Raw genomic sequence first — 15,251 nt, forward strand, 5'->3', positions numbered from 1 at the left:
CCTGTATTACTGAATTTTAAAGCCTAGCTTTATCCATAATATTGTCAATCTCTGCTTCTCTGTTTTACGGCACTAAAATAAGGTGTAAATATAAAAACTAAAAGATTTCTGAAGGCAGTTGATTGTACTGAATTTTATTCAAGGCTACAACTCCATACTACATTTTAGATTTTTAATCTATAAAAACAAAAAAAGGAGCCATGTAGCATTAAATAATAATTTGAAGTTGTAACAACACAAATTGGAAAAACTAAAGAGGTTTGAACACCTATTGCAAGGTGCTGCAGATCCAGTTTCACAAACTATTTGATTTCTGCTTAACGCCACGCTGCTCCATTTCCATTTTCCCTGCCTGTTTTATATATTTTTTGTTTTTTCTTATCGTACACATAGTGCCTCCTTTAAGCGCTTTCCCCCTCATCTGGGGGTAAAAGAAGAAGAAGAAGAAAAAAAAAAAACAAGAAACGAAGCCTGCCTGTTTGGAGTTTACGGGATCAGAGAAGAGGTAAATATCATTTCCATAACATTTGAACCAGTTAACCACCAGCACAATACGGAGAAACACTACTGTAAGCGCCTGACAATGCCAATGAGCCTGGAACTCTGTGATTTGCCGCTCCGCCAAAGAGGAGGGAAGCAAGCGAAAACATGGAGGAGGTGAGAGGTCAACTGCGCTCTCCCTGCATCACTTTCCAAGCAGCCCCTCAAGCGCTGGTGATGTTTTAGGCAACAGTGCCTCAATTTGGGGGGAGGCCTGATGGATGCCGTTCCCAAGGTGAATGAAAAGAATAGCATTAAGCTGCACCACACTGCCTGGGGAGAGCTCCACTGCTTTGGGTGATTCATCTATTGATTATTTCTACCCAGGCATGGAAGGTGCCATGTAAACACACATATATTAGCAGTCTGCGAATTGCACATGTGCGCCCCGGACACACATCAGACATGGTAGATCCAGCGAAGCTCGCCTCAGGCCTGGTTGCTGTTTTATAATCAGATTCCGACTCTTAGCAGCTCGTGGGCATTCTCAAACCACAAGCCAGATACATCAGATGGAGAACTAAATAGAGATGAATGAAAAAGATGAAGGAATAAATAAATGCTAAATGTGCATTACCTCCACTTGTGTGGGCCGGCTATTATGGTATTGATTTAAGTTTGAGTTTTTTGGAGTGTACTCACAGTGCAGTGTGTGAGTCAAATCAGATTTTCTTTTTTTTATTATTTTTTATTTTTTTACTAAAGTAACCTCTAAACTTTTACAACAGAAAATCTTTTCAATTTAGAGAAAGTTTGTGAAGTTTCCTTCATCGAGCTTAAATAAGTTGGTTTCACTGTTTTATGACATCTTCCTGTAAATGAAAACACGAGATTCCGGTGCAGCGTGGCACCAATCAGTCGCCCAGCGATTGCAACCATACAATCTTCCTTTAATTCACTTTGACCAATTACCGAATTTTCAAAAACTTTAAAAAATGTAAAACTCCCAGCATATGCTGAGGTTTTTTTTTTCTTTGCTCATGTTTTCCAAGGTTCTGAAAACCCAGTTTAATTTGGATGCTCTTGACATTTGTGTATCAAAATCTTCTGTGACTGGTTCAGATCCGTCTTGGCAGACTGAAAGGAACAAAACCCACGTGAGGTTCCTCAAGGCTGCATTCTCGGGACTCATTAAATTTCACATATTTCTGTATGACCACATTCTATTAGTCACTGATTCAGTGTGTCAATATCACTGTGGGGTTGGATCAGAATTTTCTCCAAATGAATGATGAAAACACTCAGCTAGACTCAACTGTAATGATTAATTATCTTAAATGTCTTAAGCTTGTTTTTCATGGTGTAAATTTGGTGCTGCTGATATTTTTTTCTTTATTTTATCCTTGGAAGACCCAGAAATTAGGGGGGATGGGGGGAGGACAGTTCAACCTTGTCAATAGTTTTATTGAAATACTTTGGAGATGAAAACATTTTTTCAGAGATTTTTGTTGTTTTTGTGAGGTTTTATGAAAATGTAATATTAAATATGTTCTAGACAATGTTAGGGTCACCCAAAAGAATTTGAAGGGGCAGTTTCTTTCTTTCTGAATATTCTGGTAGAGTGAATCACAGAGATATTCACGGAGCTTTTGCTTAGTTAAAGCTTTTCAAAGTTTGGGTAGTTAATGACTATACAACTTTTCTATCCATCAGCATTCAAAGACTGAACAATAGGGTTTAATCTGCAAGTTTGAGTTAAAAAAAAACAAAAGTCAATAATTGATGTAATATTATGAAGCTAGGTCTTACAGGGTGAAAGAGATTGTCTTCAATTTTTTTTTATTTCAAATAAGCATCTTACTGAGTTTTTTTTTTCTGTCCAAATCTTTCTATTTTAATTTTCACTGCCTCCTTTCTGCTGCTGAACAGCAGTGTGCAGCAACAGGTGGGAAAAGGGTTGCGGTCACGTTCTAGCTGACATTTGACATTTCACCGAAGGGAATCTAATCTATCAGAACTGTCATCTGAAACTCTTTAAAAACCTTGTTCCTCTACATTGGTAGTCCACCCATACACTGCAAAAACACAAAATCTTCAGTATTTTTGGTCTAGTTTCTAGTGCAAATATCTTACTAGACTTGAAATAAGACAAAACTGACTTACAAGTAACTTTAAAGCAAGAAATAGGAGCTTATGTTATAGTAAAATAATTTCACTTATCACAAGACATTTTCCCCATATAAGTGAAAGACAAAACTTGCGAGTTTTGTCTTATTTCAAGTGAACATTACATTACATTTGCACTGGAACCTACACAAAAAATACTTTGTGAGATTTTGTGTTTTTGCACCTGATATTAATCCAATTTCTTAAATAGGCTCTTAATATTGCTCATCAATTAGCACCATTACTGTAATTCTCCATGACAGGGTAGCATTAAATGTTCTCCTGCATTACAGACCTGGCTTTCTTGTGTCTGTGTGATCAGGGATGGTTGTGCTCATGTTGGGATTCAACCTTTTCGTGCATAAAACGATAATGCCAAAGTTGTCAGCTACGCTGGACGTCATAATTCTGAGCTGGAAAGTCGAAACTTTTTCACATTTTTAGACCAAGACACAAGTATAAAGAGGCTCCAGAGGCCACGCTATGTATATTTACACACATATCTTAAATAAAAGGCTCGGTGTGGCATTCTTCCTCAGGGGCCATGATGGCATTCTTCATGACAATGGCAGTGCAACACAACTGTGCCCTTGAGGGCCAGGCGCCCCCTCTGGGGGGAGCACTTCAGAAACACGACAGGGTCAATGGTCACCTCCCATCATCCTCTAGCAACCCGCCCTCCTCTCTCTCTCTCTCTCTCTCTGTGCCTTCAGATAGAGCAAGGAGAGAGAAAGAGGGAGTCTTGAAGCGAGCCCACTCAGTCCAGGCCTGGCAAACTGGGAGCTTTAGCCACAGGCGGTTCTGGCTGGGTCTCCAGCTCACACAGCTCCCCGCTGTTCCTCCAAGGCCACGGCTGGATCAATACATATAGTAGCGCGGATTCTTTTGGCACCCAAGTATAGCTGCGCAGCATTGCCCCAAGGTACGGGTCCGCTGAAGACAACAGCAAGTGCATGTGAGCAAAGTGGACTGAGTTTACTCACAAGGGCGATGAAATGCTTGGCATAAAACTGATGCTTCCAACAAGAATGTTGGAGTTTTTTTTTTTTTATTTATATATATTTTTTTACCTTCCCCCCCTTATTTTGTTTGCTTGGAATGATCAAAAATGCAATAATGCATGCAGCTTTTTGTTGGACTCTTTTTATTCTAGGCGTGTCCCTGAAACGGACGTTGCTTTCATGGCTACTCAGTAAACACAATTAAACAAATATTTTTGGTTAAAATTGCAATAAAATTGTGTGGTGTATTTTCAGGGATAAATCCACTAGAATGGATTTTATGACAATCTTACAAAAAAAAAAAGAAAAAAAAGATGCTGTTTGGATTTTAGATTTACAAGCAACACTCTTCTGCCACCTGCTGGCTGCAAACCAAACCACCCTAAAAAAAAATATTATTTCTCAAAAATATGTACTATTAATACAGGTTACTTATTCTTTGTTATAAATAAACAACAAAAAGCTTTCAAATCAGCATTACATCCACTTTGGCACATGTTGACTGAAAAGAAAAATTTTATATATCTCCATCCATCAGTAACGCTAACCTATACATTTGGGATTCTCCAGAGCAAAGCATTTCTTTTTAAACACATGAACATTAAATGGAAACTGTAAAGAGAAAAAGCAACATAGCTTATGGAAAACTATGAGCTGGTCTAGGTCAGGTCAAACCCTAAACTCGGTGTCTTTAGTCCGTCCTGAAAACTGAACCTCATATGCAGCTGGACACAGATGCAGGTCAGGCACCTAAAGAAAAAAAAAAAAAAACTTGTTTAAGAAGCAGAGTGTTGACCAACAGGTAATACTGCAGTGCCTTGCAAAAGTATTGATACCGGTCATCATTTCCACTTTGTCACATTACACAAACTTCAAATGTGTTTTATTCTGTTTTGACCAAATTTAATTGAGATTCTGTAACAACTGAAGACCAGAGATGATCTACACCCAATCTGAGTGGATGATTTAGAACAAAACAAAGGGCAAAAATGTCCATTTCACAGGTACTCAGTGTTTATTTATAAGACACCAACTAGACAAAATGATTGAAGTTTTTTTATATTGAAAAAGGGTATTAATATTTTTGCAAGGCACTGAAAGATAGGAACTTACCATACTGATACAAAGACCTGGAATGCGATGGAAGGGTGCCGTTTGGACCGCCGGAGGCTTGAGGGCCTGAGCCCACACCCAGGTCCAATCTCTGCAGGCGGGCCCTCTGCACGGCCAGGGCTACTGCCTGGGCAAATCTGGACGGCGTTACAGTCGTCTGGTCAGATACGGTGGAGGAAACGTTGTTGTGAGCTATGCTAAATGCATTTGTGTGCCCATTCAAGATGGGACTAGCTTGGGAATCTTCTTTCTCCACAGTTTCCATGTCCTCTGTGAAAACAACAGGTGGAGGAGGGGGAGGGAAGACAGCTTCCTCATCTTCTTCATGTGAAACATCCTCTTCAACCTTTTCATCAATCCATGAACTACATGGAACCATGCCTGCATTAGGACTCAGACCAAACTCGCTCTGATTTTCTGAGTTATCATTGGCCGTTTCACCATCACAATCATCTACTGGCGCAGGTGTAACTTCTGGTTCTTCCTCTTCCTTCCGTTTCTCTGTTGTTTCTTTGTCATCAATTACAGGTAATTCAGAGCGGTCCTGAGTGTTGTGCATCATCTCTTGGTCAGAGGAAGCCGGTTTCTTTAGGGGCACGACTTTAAAGGTAGTCCATCCAGTCCTCTGCTCTGGTTGCGTCCACTCGCTCTCAGTAGGGAGGTTAGATCTGAAAACAGACTCACGCTCTGCACAGGGGTCTCCGTCATCCAGACACTTTGAAGTCGTAGACACGCAGGATGTCACGTTGAAGTTTGGGAAGGCGGCGGAGTTTCTGAAACGCCTCACCAGCGTCCCTTTGGAGACCGAGGATGTGAGGACTTTAGCGAGAGCCGAGCGGGCGTCAGATATGTCTCTCCCTCGAAACGAAGGGCGATACGAGTCGGGCGCTTCATGAAGACGAGTCAGTGAGGGGTTTGAAGAGGACAAGGAATCATCAGTCTCTTTCAGCTCTTCCAGAGTCTTCAGGGACTCTTTGAATGATAGGAAATATGGGAGAAATCAACAATTTATTAAAAAAAGAAAGAAAGAACACTTTCCTCTCTTCTAAAGTGGACTTCCAGTGAAAAATAATTATCTTTGTATTGCCTTAGAAGGTTCTCAGTAAGCTCTCTTCAAGTCGTTTACAGGTTAGAAACAGAAAACACTTATCTGAAGAATTTTATTGAAATATGAGCTCTTCTCGAAAAGGGAAACAATAAAATTGGAAGAAAAAAATTTAGCCAGTTTGGGTGAAATTGTTTCCATGAAGCACTTCATAATTCAGATACTTGTGGTGTAAATAGCATTGCCTTTTTTTTTGTACTGCCGTCGCATCTTGGATTTTTTTATGACCTAAATGGAGTCCAGTGTGTCTTTTAAACTTTTAGGCATTTACGGAAAAGTATCAAAAAAAAAAAAAAATAGACAATATTGGGAAAAAATCTTAAGAAAAAAAACTACAAAATTATGCACAACTTCGTGATGATCCATTTTAAAAACCCTGAACTTCCATCCCTATTTTTTTTTTCAGTTTTGCTTGCTGCCACAGTAAGTCATTATTTTAGCAATTAATTTTGAAATGAAATCTAAAAAAAATGCAGCGGAGGAGAAATGCTTGTCGATTTGACAGCTTGTGAAAAATTAAAAACAAAGGCATTCGTGTTATCTCAAGAACTGAAATTCTGTTTACTTTTATTTTGAAAGTGAAAAATTTAATTAAACAAAAATTACACAAAAAAAACACTTTTAATCAAGAACAAAACATAAAAACGACTTGTAGGTTGACAGAAGTAAATATATACTATATCAAGACATAGAATAAAACAGAACATTTATCATTTTTGAAATAATAATGCTCCCATAGTTTGTCAAATTTGTTGATTAAGAGGCACCATGATGAGTTTTGTAAAATCCCACCCGTAATGAAACTGAAGTTATAAAAAAAAAAAAAAAAAAAAGATCAGACATGTTCAGGACAAAAAGTTTGAAAACAGATTTATGATGTAAAGGCAATGTCCATGAAAGCCAGACGGATGGGAAGAAGGAAGAAGCCAATGCAGGAAGTAGACGGAGAGAGCAAGAGGGGGTGGTGGAAGGAGAAGAGGAAGAGCAGATCCCTCAATCACTCCCTTCAGGGATCAGAGTCTGCAGCAGGAAGGAGAAAGAGCTCAGCTTCAGTCCGAAAGGTTTCCACAAAGACGCTCATAAACCTCCAACAAACAGCAGCAAATGACCAGCAAATCCATCAACAGAGAGGGAGTTCTAGATTACGGGAGGCCTCCAATGTGCAAGGAGGATGTTTGCTGACCGTCAAATCTTGGCTGGGAGTCGCTTTTTCCAGACTTACATCAACACCAGCTCAGCAAAGCGACACGTTGGCTCAACACACAAACAAAGCTGGAGTTGCAAGCAATTAGGTCTTTAATTGGAGCACTCAGAAAAAACGGCACGATCAAATGTTGCTCGTGTAAACTACAACCTCCTGTGTCTAAAAGCGAATCAATAAGAGGGAGCAATGCAGCCAGAGGGGAAGCAGTAGGGAAACAGCAGGCAGATTAATACAGAGGGAATGAAAGCGTGGACAATAGAGGGATTTATCTCCAAACAGGCAGGAACCAATACGCTCTATGAACAAGGGTCACTTTAATTGCCCTAAACGGGGGTTAAACTGTTTCAGCACTGATAAAAAGCTACGGATTTAGCTGCTAAATCTTCCATTTGATGCCATTTGCAGTGACATTTTAATCTTGATTTAATGTGACCTCTTTTGGCATTGAGTGACGCTGTGACGATTTGGGGGGGAAAATCGGTTATCCAGAGAATTTCTTTTTAAATACTGTAAAAGCGGTATTTATTGGTAAACACCAAGGGGCAAAATAGACAACTGGACAATCTTACCTTCCACATCAGTTTCCTCTCTCTGCTCATATTGTGCGTTTGCACAGGGGGGGGGAGGAGCCCTCCTCTTTGTACTCCTTAAAGTAGATTCTCCAGATGACTATGGAAGACATTTTTTGCACAGTGGATTTTTGTTTGCCTGAATTCATTTCAAGGTACAATAAAAAAGTTTTGGAGTTGTTAAAACAAGAGGAAGAGAACGGATATCTCCTGGTATACCTGTGCTCCTTGGATACAGCAGGTGCTCAGGTTGCTAGGGACGCTGCGGGACACAGCAACAGGGGGCTGCGGCGCTGGGCGCTTTTTGGGCGTGTCGGCTGGCAGGGTGTTGGTTGACGAAACGCTCTCCGAATTCCCACGGACTCTTACTTGCTTCCCCAGGCGAGGAGACGTAGGAGCACTCACCGATCCGTTCTACCAAAAAGTAAAATGTAAGCTTGTAAAAATAAAACATTCTCAATCAAGCTCCAGCAAATGCAAAAAGCATACCGTTTCATTTTTCTTCTTCCGTCTTCTGAAAAAGCTAAAGAAGCCTCTTTTCCTTTGTTTCCTTTCCTTCCTCTGCAAGTCTAAGAAATACCAACATTAGCAGAGAAAAAAGCTGGCATGTTACACACTAAATAATTAGCGGTAGCGCATGTTAAATCATGACATGCATCTGTGTGTGTGTGTGTGTGTGTGCGTGCTACCTTGTGACGGAGTTGGTGAGATGATCTCTGTTGGTGTGCCAGCTGTTAAAACAAGGAAACAGGAAAATCTTTTCAGGTTTTATTTTTCTACGAAACAGAAAGATGTGCTTTTCATTCAGAAACTCTCGGCTATTTTTAATTTCCTTCTCACGGATTCTAGTTTCCATAAGTCAACCTATAGTACAAGTTGGTAAACAAAACATATTTGTTAAAACTAACACCATGTTGTGACAGTTTCATATGAGGCAGAAAATCTGTGAAAATATGGAGCTTTTCCGCCTCCTCTCTGTGCTACTCTGAAGAAATGCAGTGATCCCGACAAAAAAACAATCAATCAGAGTCAGGAGGAGGGTCTTGGCGCTGTCAACCAACCTCGTGAATGCGCTAATAAATGTGCTAATGGTGGAGAACCACTCACCATTACAGAAAAAAAAAATCTTTTTTTTTTCCCCATCCATGGAGAAGTACAAGACGATAAACACCTTATATCTTAAATAAAAGCCAAAAGAGGGTCTCTGTGTGTCTGCTATTCAACATACCTCCTCCAGCTGACTTACTTTGGCAGTCTGTGGAGTCCTGAGCTGCTGTGTCTTTAGCAAACACCTCCCTCAATCCGTGGTCGTTCAAGGTCTTGGTCAAATCCAGCGCCTCTTTGGACTGCAGGTCTCTCAGTAAGACGGTCGTCTCCACGTTAAACTCACACTTGTCGCAGACTGCCGGCAGAACCGTCTCCAGCGGCAGCCTGGGATTCACCCGCAACACTGTCTTGTGGGACTTATTGTAGTTGATCAGTAAACGTACGGTTGCCTGAAATGTAAAAAAAAAAACAACAACAAAAAACATTTAAAAAAAATACATTTTGCTTCTACGCCCTCACCCCGCCTTGCTTTTAATAATTCTTACTTCGGGCATGTACGGCTTCTTTGTTTTTTCTTCAGTCCCTTTAGGCTTCAACAAAATCTTCTCGGCTTCTAACAAGCCGATAGGAGAGTTTGGCTTGAAGCTGATGTTGTTCTTGTTAGGCGACAGGAACTCAACAGTGTAATCAGAAGGATTGAGATGGTAATTTGCACACAGTGTCACCAGTAAGTCCATCACTGGTTTACTGAAGAGAAAAAAAAATCATTAGGTGTTCTCACTCTACTTAAGATGCAGTTGTGATGTGTGTTGTAGCACATAAAGGTTTTACAGATTCCAGCAGACGCAGTTTGTTAAAAAAAAAAAAAAAAAAAAGCGATAAAGCTCACCTTCCATGCACTGTAATGTTCTTTTCAATCCCCGCTGGGAGAATGACGCACAGCGAGTGTTCCCTTTCTAGCGGATTTATTTCTTCCATCTCAGGGGACAGTCAGAGCACTCAGGGTCCACTGGGAATCGGAGACTGCATCCAGTATCAGGTTTATCTCCTGAAACACAAATTGTACACCTAATAAAAAGCAGTTCATACACAGAATGTAAGATTTGCAAAAGGATTTCAAGAACTTTAATATATAGCAAAATGCATAATGGAAAATACAGTTTCTGTCTCAAGGGATTTTATTTTACAAAAATACCTTCATTACTGTTGCATGAAATGTGAAGAGCAGCTTTTTTTATTTTAAAATAAATGTTTAAAGTTGACTGAGCGTAATTTTTAATATATTACTAATGTGATTAGATATGAATAAAATGGATATAGATTGTAAAACTAAAATTTGGTAGAAAATACGTTTAGAAAATTTGGGGAGAAAAATAAAAGTTCATAAAAGATTTAACAGAACATTGAAATTTATTAAAATAGTTTTTTTTGAGGGANAGGTNTGAGGTCAATAAAATATGGAAACATATTTAATTGTGGGAAAATATTTCAAAACACAATTCATGTATTTACTTTAAATATTTCATACTCAAGAGTTGCAGCATGTTTATTTCATGTTGCAGGTCTTCAGTTAAACTGACCTGCTGGTTCAGATGTCCACTTGACAAACTAAGGTGACAGATTAAATTATTTCAAGATAGACTATAGTACATGAAATGTAAAGCAATTTAAAAAACTGAGATATATTAAATTATGTTTTACATAAAATGTGTTTCAAGAATGAGCCCCAAAATTATTTATATAGCTATTTAAGAAACTTAGACATGTTTTATATTTATATATTTATCATTTTATTTCAATAATAAAAGCAAATTATTTATGCAGTGTAGTGTGGCACCTTTGGCCCAAGACACAAATCAAGTAGAACCCCATAAAATCTTGGATCGGCCCTGTCTTCACTTAAAAAGTAGCAACGCAGCTGTTTCAAGTACAACAAAGCAATTCCTTTACTTAGCTTATCAAATTCAAGTCAAAATAAAATACTGAAAAATATGTCACTTTTCTACTTCAGCCTTGTAAAGTTCCTCAAAAGTTAAAGAAGCAAAGGTAGACCTCAGTTGAAACCACAGCTGCTAACTCAAGCGTTTCCCAGGGAATGACGGAGCAACTTACCGTCGGCTGCCTTGCTAAGTTTTACTTCGTCACTCTTCGTCCTTGCTAGTCGTTTTTTAATAGCTCTCTGTGCTCGGCTTAAACTCAGTTTAGTGCAGTTCGGCCTCGTCAACCAGTTCGGTTAAACCCAACAGTCCGTCTCACTGGGTTTTCCAAGATTTACATCAGTTCAGTGGCGCGTGCCAGCTAAACAGCTGTGTGTCAACTCGTCAGCACGCGCCTGCTTCATGCCCGCCCCCTTTTTCTCCCAGCTCGGTGGTACGCGCTCAGACACGACCACCCACCACCGCTTATTTTTACCTACAGCTGCTTTTGTTGTCTACATAGCCGATATTACAAAGAACATCTATTTAATTTATAATGTAGCTTGTATCAGGTGCGGTCCTTACAGCAACGGCGTACTTCCCCTTAGCCCCTCCCTTAGAAATCTATCTATTTCTGAATCTGTGGAGTGGTGACTTGCTTTCTCCTTTAGATATTATCAAGACATCTTCTAATTTTGTCAGCGACATTTTGCATGACAACCACAAACATCAATTTATAGAGAGGATTTTCTGTGACACACCAACACAAAATAGCACTTAATTGTGAAAAAGAAGGAAAATAAGTAGTTTTTAAATGATATTTTTACATACAAAATTCTGAATTGCATGGTTCCCAACTCTGACCAACTTCCTTATGCCTAATGAGGAAAAGCATCCCCACAGCATTATCCTACCACCACCATGCTCCACCTTTGTGATGATCTGTTAGTTTTGTACAAAGACCAAAAGGTTCGCAATTGCGCTCTTGGTCAGTCACATAAAGCTTCATTAAAAATACTGAAGACTGAAGTTGTAATATAAAAAAAATATGAAAAAGTTTTTTAAACGATATGAATATGAATAGATAAAGGATTAAACAGAAAAGTGCTGTTTTTATAGATGTAAAAGAGGGTACTAATTTAAGAAGTAAAATATTTGACAATACCAATACCATCAGCTAAACTCTTGTAAACATGGCTAGCTTCCCTGTAATGCTAGCTTCTAAATAAGCTTACTTTGTTTCTTGAAGCAGAGGGATTAGAGCTGCGGGAAGACATGCTGTCACATTCAGAAACTCTTCTAATAAATCCATCTGTACGCTGTTCACTAACCTGTGTCCACCGATTGGTCTCATTCTCCTTCAGCTGTCTCTTCTGCTTTGTGAAGTGACAGAAGGAGTTGGTCCAGGGAGACGGAGAAATTTCTATTCCCTTCTAATCCCCGTTTAGCAGTCTAAGGCTACCACACCTATGAGGCCCTGCCCAGTCACATGACAGCACTTTGCATGTCTGTGTTTGTGTGTGCTGCATACCTGATTAGTGGAGAGTGAGATCCATCTGCTCCTGGTGACTCCTTAAAGCAAAGCTTCATTATACTCTTAAAAATGCAATTGAATGAAATTTGAAAAATGTAACAAATCAAGTGGTGGTAACATCATGATGTGGGGACCACAGGAGAACAGGAGCTAATCAGCTGTGAAGGGAAATATTTAAGGTAAACTTAGGGACATAATGATAATGAAAATGTTCAAGAAAATCGAACACAGGCTGGTTGAATAGGAACAAATAAATAAAAGGGAGTCACACAGCTGTGGGACATAAGCACAAAGTGGTCTTCATCTGAGAACATGTGAGTATCTAAGTAGCTGTTTTAATAATCAATCAAGCCTGGGGAACACATGTCCACACCTGCTGTAATCTCGTAATCTCATGATGAAGTCTGTCACTGGGGACTCGGTGGGTTTCTACGGGGGCTGGCTGCGGTAAACAGATCACTGTGTGACTGTCTGGTATAACGAGCTTCCTTTGATGACTGTGAAATAATCAGAGAGCCTGTTTCGTCACCATCCAGAATGTTTCCATGTGTCACGGCTGAATCTGTTGTTTCTTGGAAGGAACAACTCCATAGCAAATAGATAATGCACACAGACCCACGTCAGAAAATGGTGGAATGCAGCTTTATTCATCCCTTTTTCTCAAATCCTCCTAAATAAACATAAGATATTAAAAAGGCCCGAGGCGGTTTAATATTTCTGCATTTCGCTGCAGTGCAGCATTCCTCCACAATCAAGATTTTCTTTAACTATTAGGTTGTAAAACTATTTTTTTTAGTGATGTACACATTAGGATTTTCTAAACATTTGTGTTTTTTCACATTTACTCCAATTTAAGCATCTCAAATGTTCAGACACATAATGCAGCAGGGCAACGGGATGAAGGCATGTGAAGTACAAGCCACTTTTAGCGAGAGTTTGAACAAGGCTTCAAAATTTCTCCCTCTGCTGCTAATTAAACAGACTGCAAATTCACAAAGAGCTGTGAAATACGACGATCAAGGAAAACATGACATAATGTTTTGGGGGGGGGGGGTTAGAGGATGTTTGCATTGACTAATTTTACAACCCTGCATATATCTGCATATACCCTGGAGAGCATGAACACTGGAATTACAAATGTGTTCCTTGTAGATTTGATATGTTACCTTGTAGCTTTGTGTGTATATGACTATATGAACATCCAACATAAAGATTTATCACATGCCATAATTTGATAGCTTCAAGTTCTCTGTATAGCTGTAAAAACACAAAGTAATACCTCAGAAATATGATGTTTTGTAGACTTTGAGTATATCTACTTTCTCCCATCTTACATCTTAATGACTGCTGTAAGGGTGTACCCATGACTCTATAGAGTAGCATGGCAGCAAACTTGAGTTACGTTCTGTAAAATTCTAAGGTTACAAAACACTAACTGAAATGCATTCATCAAGCCTGATTATAAGGGTGTGTTCATATGAGGTGTCAAATATGTTCTCATACTGAAGTGAAACTCCTTTCACCCATGTGAAAAGGACGTGGTTCACTGAGCACAAGGGTGTGTGTCCACCCTGAGAATGATGCTTTCCCATTTCTACAACAGAGGTTTTGTTCAACTGACAATATTTGAATGTTTTTTTTTAGATTATTATTATTGTAGACACAATACTTTATGCATAACCTCAGCTGTACAGTTATGTGCAAAGATGGCAGTGCTTTTCTCAATCCAAGCGTGCAATGCAGATGCCAGATGTAACTTTGCAAACCTAAGACCTGCTGCCAAATTCTGAAAAACATTCATTGTAACTGTACTTCAATATTGGGAGGAAATAAAAATTTGTGGTTTTAATTTTAACTTTACTTACAAAGTTTTTAAGAGGTTTCCACAGTACCTATCGTCATACAGCAAAAGTGAAGCTACTTTTTCACACTTCTGCATTCTGTTTTCAGGTTTGTTTGTTTTTTAAGATAGATCTTTTTAGTATGTCTTTGAGCACAGCGTGGAGTATTGGATTTCTCATATTTTGAAAGTGGCCATATTGACTTCTCTGACTGATAGGCAGAAACAATTGCTTCAGAAACAATGGCGTATGCTCTTGGAGTGTCTGTCTAGATAATTTTTTTTCTACTTTTACAGTCTTTCTCAGTCTAGAATAATGGACTTCAATTTGTCTGGAATTTGTCTTTTATCCAACAACAATTTCTTCTCATGGGTCATGCTGATGTCCTCCTACTTGGCACTGTTTTAATAAAAACCTTTCTGGACCAGACAAATGCATAAATACTTCTTAAACTGTGCATAGTAGGGACTAAAGGACTTTAGATAATTTGGAAATAGCTGGTAGACTGTAGAGTGGCGTTGCTTTTTAATGCATTGGTTAATATAAAACGTGTAGAGAATTGTGTGTTCGTCAGTTTCAGACTGATTTGAAACTCTTCCAATATGTGTGTTAATACATAAAACAAAATCTGTTTTCCAGATACATAATTGTATTTATTTTTGTTCACGTCATTGTTTTCTAAAGACATAACTTCCTTTACAAAGGCCATTTTTCCTTTCCGCTACAACATTGAATAAACTTCCCATATTCCTTATGTAACATAGGTTGTGTAATTCCACAAATTATCCGCCAGGTGGCGGTGTTTCTCCAGAAAAGATGAACAGAGTGAAACGCCTAGTTCGTTGAACACGTGGTCTGTGGACGCTAAGGTGGTCGCCACGTGAGGTTGCACGTGTCTGAAAACCTAAACAAGTATCGAAAACGTTACTTAACCATTGTGAATTATGATGATCAGAAAAAAAACCCCAGCATTGATACGTCATTAGTCATATGTTGTTTTTTATATATATATGGACAAAGAACTATGAGTGAAAAGAAAGCAAAATAAAAAAATACTTGTTAACAAAACATAAATAATAATAATAATAATAATAATAATAATAATAATAATAATAATAATCGACCTATAAAATATATCACCTGAACTTTAACTAAAATATTGAAAAATTCTTTTTTTTCTTCTTTTTTTTTGGTGCTTTTGGTGATGAACAACAGGTTGCTCGCATCTCGAACCGTGGTTTGGAAATGTTCTAGAAGTGCTGCACGTACGGGCCA

The 15,251-nt window shown here is 38.8% G+C and overlaps 1 protein-coding gene across 3 annotated transcripts; it reads right to left on the reverse strand.

The window, feature by feature from the left end:
- Positions 1-3,773: 3,773 nt before the first annotated feature.
- Positions 3,774-12,077, reverse strand: LOC106964200 (cordon-bleu protein-like 1). Of its 3 annotated transcripts, none has more exons than XM_015059575.1 (10): positions 11,933-12,077; positions 9,575-9,733; positions 9,231-9,432; positions 8,867-9,134; positions 8,328-8,369; positions 8,128-8,207; positions 7,858-8,052; positions 7,639-7,738; positions 4,761-5,732; positions 3,774-4,397 (listed from the first exon to the last, which is right to left on the reverse strand). In XM_015059575.1, the coding sequence occupies exons 2-10, from the start codon at positions 9,661-9,663 to the stop codon at positions 4,390-4,392; spliced, it is 1,956 nt and encodes a 651-aa protein (XP_014915061.1). In that variant the 5' UTR covers positions 9,664-9,733; positions 11,933-12,077; the 3' UTR covers positions 3,774-4,389. The 3 variants fall into 3 exon arrangements, with proteins under 3 accessions (XP_014915061.1, XP_014915052.1, XP_014915069.1); XM_015059566.1 differs by lacking the exon at positions 11,933-12,077 and adding an exon at positions 10,798-11,084; XM_015059583.1 differs by lacking the exon at positions 11,933-12,077 and adding an exon at positions 10,798-11,083 and having other exon boundaries at positions 8,885-9,134.
- Between the last annotated feature and the right edge of the window lie 3,174 nt (positions 12,078-15,251).

Source organism: Poecilia latipinna, unplaced genomic scaffold, assembly GCF_001443285.1.
Source record: "Poecilia latipinna isolate Pla-1442-1.1 unplaced genomic scaffold, P_latipinna-1.0 Scaffold65, whole genome shotgun sequence".
In the NCBI taxonomy this organism is placed as follows: Eukaryota; Metazoa; Chordata; class Actinopteri; order Cyprinodontiformes; family Poeciliidae; genus Poecilia; species Poecilia latipinna.

Excerpts from the sequence above, each read along its gene's own strand:
- LOC106964200 (XM_015059575.1), bottom strand. The coding sequence starts at position 9,663 with ATGGAAGAAATAAATCCGCTAGAAAGGGAACACTCGCTGTGCGTCATT. Across the intron at positions 7,739-7,857 it reads GCTGTATCCAAGGAGCACAG|TCATCTGGAGAATCTACTTT; the intron begins GTATACCAGGAG and ends TGTCTTCCATAG. Across the intron at positions 5,733-7,638 it reads AGAGGAAACTGATGTGGAAG|AGTCCCTGAAGACTCTGGAA; the intron begins GTAAGATTGTCC and ends TATCATTCAAAG.